This window comes from Notolepis coatsorum (assembly GCF_963971535.1).
Source record: "Notolepis coatsorum genome assembly, chromosome: 17".
NCBI classification, from domain to species: domain Eukaryota; kingdom Metazoa; phylum Chordata; class Actinopteri; order Aulopiformes; family Paralepididae; genus Notolepis; species Notolepis coatsorum.
The window spans coordinates 78716986-78722929 of NC_140181.1; the positions used below are offsets into that span (position 1 = coordinate 78716986).

A 5944-nucleotide genomic window follows, 5' to 3' on the forward strand; every position below is an offset into this window, starting at 1 on the left:
CTGAATAACTCCAAAGGCTAGATTTGTATATTATCCTATTTTATTTTGGTGTGTTTAGGTTGTGTGTCTGTTTCTGTGTGTCTGTGCATCACGCACTTTGATTATATGCACTTTTACTGTAAATTGTGCCTCTATGCATTATGCACTTTACTATGATATGCACTTTAGGGGATGTTGATATCAACCTTAGCATTTGTCCTTTTATACTGTCTGTGTTTAAAAAAAATCTGTACTGTTTCTACTCTGCTCCTGTATTGGATTAGTTGTAGACACACAGTGTTTGCTCTGTACTTGTATTCCAATGTGGATTCATCCATACATGGCAAATAAAATCTCTGACTCTGACTCTGACTGTGCTTGTTCTTATGTCACGCTCAGGTTGGGATTCCTTTTAAACCTGGTGAAGGGGAATACCAACCTGAGCACGACATGAGAGCAAAATGGCCGGCATGTGAATATGGAATCTCTTATTCAAATCACTGGTTGTACTGTAAGTGGATAAGCTGAGTAATAAGTCATGAATCCTACTTGATTCAAATTCATTCATTCATTCAAACCTTTATTTATTCTCAAAAGGACAATTGTGGTCACCCTCATTTTCAATGTTGTCGAGACTTACAGACATTTCAATGCATACATTTTTTACAATATAATAATAAATATGAATAACTCTATCTATATATTCATTCATGATGAAACATAATACCTATTATATACATTTGATTTGGAAATAGTAGCGTGTCCAGGCGAGCAACGCCAACACTTTTAGTAAAATTCACGTATTGCTCCATAGCACCGTTTTCTGGAATTAGCCAGGATCACTCTGAAACTATACTTATATTCACCACGGTATAACACGGTATAAATTAATTCTTTTTCACATATTGACCGATGGATAGTTGATGTCAAATGAGCCATAGTATTGTATCCATAGCTATAATATAGAATATAGATATAGCCCTGCAAACACCGCCACGCATTCCTATCTCTTAGAGCGGTGGCCAGTAGGAACAAAGATGGGCTAGGCCCGCGGTGCTGAATGAGTTAAGAGGTTAAACGCAAGCTAGAAACACATCTCTTCACTTTCGCTTTTTAATACGCCAAAGAAGACAAGATGATTTTATATCCAGCTTCAGAGCACCTAGTTTTTTTTTTATCCCTTTTCTTATCAGCCTGATTGTGTCCCAACATTACTGTCAAGAGATTAAGTTATTAAGATGTTCGATCCTAATATGAAAATGTGATTTAATGTTCTATGCCTTATCTTGACTTTGTATATTTTGCTGACGTCTATTTTATGCTCATTTTATGCTTATGTTATGCCTAATATTATGTCTGCACTTTATGCCTTGCTCTTGATCTGCCAATTCTGTGCTCATTTTATGCCCATGTCTTTTTTACTGCTGTGCAATTTTAATTTTTTTTGTTGATCTTTTTCCCCCTCCTTTTTCCTCCGATTTTCTCCCATCCCAATGTTAGTCGTTATGCCAATTCCCAATCCCCTTCCTGGTCGCTGCGCACTTACCCCCCACAGTCGGTCTGGGAGAGTGGAGGCTACCACGTGCTTCCTCCGACACACGTCCAGCCAATCAACCGCTTCTTTTCACCTGGCAGCGCGGATTCTCACTGAGAGGGCGTAGCGTGTGGAAGGATCACACTATCCCACTTAGATCCTATCCGCGCTTAGCAGGCGCCCCGACCGAACTGTAGGAGTCGCTGTTTACAACGACCCGGACCCACCTTGCCAGCTTCTTCCACCCTCTAATACTGCCAATTGTATTAGTGTGAACGGCCAGCCAAGCTGGTGACAACCCCGGAGCTGTGAGCTGGATTCGAACAGGCGAATCCTAGCGTCTCCGGGGTTGGTGACGAACGCAATCTCCGTTACGCCACCTGACCGCCCGCTGTGCAATTCTTGTATGAAAGGTGCTATACAAATAAAGTGTATTATTAGTATTATTATTATTGTTATTATTATTATTATTATTATTATAGACAGTGTGCAGACATTCCTTCTCTCCTCGGGTTAATTAATTTCACATCAGTAAATGTAACCATCTTTGTCAGGATTGGGGGGGGGGGGGGTGTAGGACACACACACAGACACACACAAAAAGGGGAATCTTAAAGTTACAGAGGGGTAACCACTGGAATCGCTGAGCGATGAGAGAGGGTGGGGGGAAAGACAAGATTAAAATAAATACAAATAAAAGCTTTAGGAAATACAAACCACCAGTATAAAATAACTGGGGGGGGAAAACAAAATAACCACCACTGCCTAGCAAAACAATAGCACTAGAGACAGAGAAAACCCTAGAAGCATGAGCTTGGGACACTCTACTATTGAGGGAAAACATGAAATGGACAAGCATCCGAACACAGTGAGTCAACGAAGCCTACTTAAAGGCACTGCACACCTGACACCAATCAGGTGGCAATCAAGCCCACACACCTGCATGGCAATTAACTGGTGTCTGGTGATGGACAGCTCACCAGATAAAACCAAAAATACATCCAAAGCACACTAGAATAACCAAAAATTAAAACCCACATAAACCGTGATCCATCACAATAATCCAAACAATAATTGAATTATTTAAGACAACCTTATATAGGAGGCCGATGTCGGAGAATCAACAAGTTATTTGTACCCTGTTGATATCGACCAAACGCGGTAATCTTGCTAACAAGCTGACAACGCTGTTGATACTGACCCACCAAGATAATGTAAAGAGACAAGATGTTGATATTGACCACTAATAAACAAGATAATCTACCGTAAGAGAAGTGATATCGATATAGATATTGAACACACGACAACTGGGATACTATAACATCATCTTGGCGGCAGGACATATGGATGTAGTTATTGACCACACAAGTCACATGGTAACCTCGCCCGGACAGGGTGGTCTACGACAAGAGCCCAGCCTCAAGAAAACCCGCTTCTTGAATTGATTGAATTGAGAGTGAATTAAGCTCAACCGTGCAAATCCACATGCTCCCGTCAACACAACAAAGAGCACGGCGTGTACACTAGCTTCTCTCCTCTTAATAGGTGTGTAGCAATATACACAGCATAGCATACAATCACTGTCCTGGCTCCAGCAGATTCTGCCCACAAAGAACCCTTTTAATGAGAAACGTCAAGTGTTGAATTGAAGGATTTATGTAGTATGAAGCGTGACAGTTGAAACTGTGTGTGTGTGTGTGTGTGTGTGTGTGTGTGTGTGTGTGTGTGTGTGTGTGTGTGTGTGTGTGTGTGTGTGTGTGTGTGTGTGTGTGTGTGTGTGTGTGTGTGTGTGTGTGTGTGTGTGTGTGTGCATGTGCGTGGTGTGTGCATGTGCGTGCGTACATACATGTCTGGGTACATTTGTGTGTGCTTAAGTAGTGTCTGTGTGTCTCTTATGTGTGTGTCTGTGTGTGTGTGTGTGTGTGTGTGTGTGTGTGTGTGTGTGTGTGTGTGTGTGTGTGTGTGTGTGTGTGTGTGTGTGTGTGTGTGTGTGTGTGTGTGTGTGTGTGTGTGTGTGTGTGTGTGTGTGCATATTTGTGTGTGTGCAGAAGTAGTGTCTGTCTTGTACGTAGTATATATGTGCGTGTGTGTGTGTGTGTGTCCCTCTCTCTTTGTGAGTGCAGCTGTGGGTCTGCTCTTTGTGCCACACCGTCCTTTAAATCGTCTCACTCAACAATAGCAGCCACTCTCTTATAGAAGCTGTGGCCTTGCTTTCTGAGACCTCGTGCACAGTACAGTACCTAGCACTCTGGTTCTTATTCACTAACCATCTCACCCACCCATACCCCCTCCTCCATACACCCACCTCTCCACACAGCACAGTACAGTACCTAGCACTCTGGATCTTATTAACTAACCATCTCACCCCACCCATCCCTCCTCCTCCATACACCCACCTCTCCACACACACAGCACAGTACAGTACCTAGCACTCTGGATCTTATTAACCATCTCACCCCACCCATCCCTCCTCCTCCATACACCCACCTCTCCACACACACAGCACAGTACAGTACCTAGCACTCTGGATCTTATTAACCATCTCACCCCACCCATCCCTCCTCCTCTATACACCCTCTCCACACACACAGCATTCTGGATCTTATTCACTAACCATCTGATCTGATTCAAGATAAAACAGAAGGGCCCCCAAATTATTTTCTGGATATAGATTTCCATTCCAAGTTCTGTACAACAAGTCAACAGGAAGGGTACAACTCTGGCAGCTAAGGGTCAGTAACATTGTTCGATAAAACAGTGTCGATCTTGGGTGCTACAGTCTTTTTTAATAATGCAGGACCTGTTCGGAGGTCTTTAATTGGCATGCAATTATCCTCAACACACACACACACACCGGAACACACACGCATGCATTGTCTTTGTAGGATCGCCGATGCAATTAGTCTCTGCGATTAGTCTTGAGTGTATAGTAGTAAAGATATATTAGCATAGTAAGTAGTAATATAGGCAAGGTGGATTCCTTAGTAGCAGAGTGCATACAAGTATATTTAAAATACCTTTTTAAATGTAGTTATTTATGAAGGCTATATATTTGTGTGTCAACCTGTCGTATAAAGGTTCTTTACATTTTCAATGTACAGTATGTCAACCGTTCGATAAAACATGAGTAGAAAATTTGCGTTTTAACGTATGTCAACCGTTCGAGAAAACATGAGTAGTGAACGGTTTGACTTTCAAAACACTTCCATCCAAACGCAAAGAGATAAATGCAGAGTGCTGGGGTGTGTTGACAAACACAAATGAAACCCATTAAATTCAAAACATGGTCTCCTCACTCCTCAATTTCACACACACACACACACACACACACACACACACACACACACACACACACACACACACACACACACACACACACACACACACACACACACACACACACACACACCACACACACACACACACACACACACACACACACACACACACACACACACACTATAATTTTGTATTCCATGTCAAGGTCTATTTCCCCCCCCAATTGTCTTCTCATGTTCTCTAGACCTACAAACACATTGAGCCATCATTCTGTCACATGTTCTCTCTCTCTCTCTCTCTCTCTCTCTCTCTCTCTCTCTCTCTCTCTCTCTCTCTCTCTCTCTCTCTCTCTCTCTCTTCTCTCTCTCTCTCTCTCTTCTCTCTGAATCCCTTTCACTCTCTCTCTTTGTCTCCTCCTCACAGCCTCCCCATTTACTGTACACACATACACATGCACTCGCACATGCACACACCACGCACACGCACACACACACATACATACACACACACACACACACACACACACACACACAGAAGTGTTAATTTTGGCAGCTATTTTCATTTTAGTTTTAGTCTTAGTCATATGTCAAGTGCTCCTTTTTCGTTTCATATTCATTTATTCTTCGTTTAGTCAGTTTTAGTCAACTAAATGTCTGAGCATTTTAGTCTTAGTCAGTTTTTGTCTCAATTTTGTCTTTTTTGTTTTAGTCTAGATTTTGTCGACGAAAACGGATGACATTTTTGTCTATTTCTAGTTAATGTACTAAAAAAATTATATTATATAAATTATAAAAAAAAAAAAAATCTTTTCTTTTTTACAGCTACTGTTTTATATATATTGTTTTTTAGTAATAACTAGAAAGTAATGGTATTTATTCAACAACAGGTGATTGTATAGATTAGTATTAGTATCATTAAATTACAACTATGCTTCACCCACGGAACGGTTGTTGGCACATTGGTTCCACACGGACATTATACGTTGTTGCACTTGCTTCCAGAAGGCTCCGTTTAGGTCAGCTAGTAGCAGAGGCTCTGTTGTGATTTCTAATGCACAATAAATATTCAACATTCTCTTTTGAGACTCCGCCTCAGACTCTTATCATTTGGCACTAAAAGCTAAACATTGTCACCGGTATGGCTGTCCGCAAC

General features: G+C 41.5%; 1 protein-coding gene across 1 annotated transcript in view; it reads right to left on the minus strand.

The window, feature by feature from the left end:
- Window positions 1-363: 363 nt before the first annotated feature.
- slc26a6.1 (solute carrier family 26 member 6, tandem duplicate 1) overlaps window positions 364-5944 on the minus strand; it is a gene marked incomplete at its 3' end in the record, with an annotated part of 163432 nt that continues 157851 nt past the window's right edge. Inside the window, 1 exon segment of the mRNA XM_084333505.1 lies at window positions 364-397. Within this exon segment, the coding sequence (XP_084189631.1) occupies window positions 364-397 (34 nt within the window).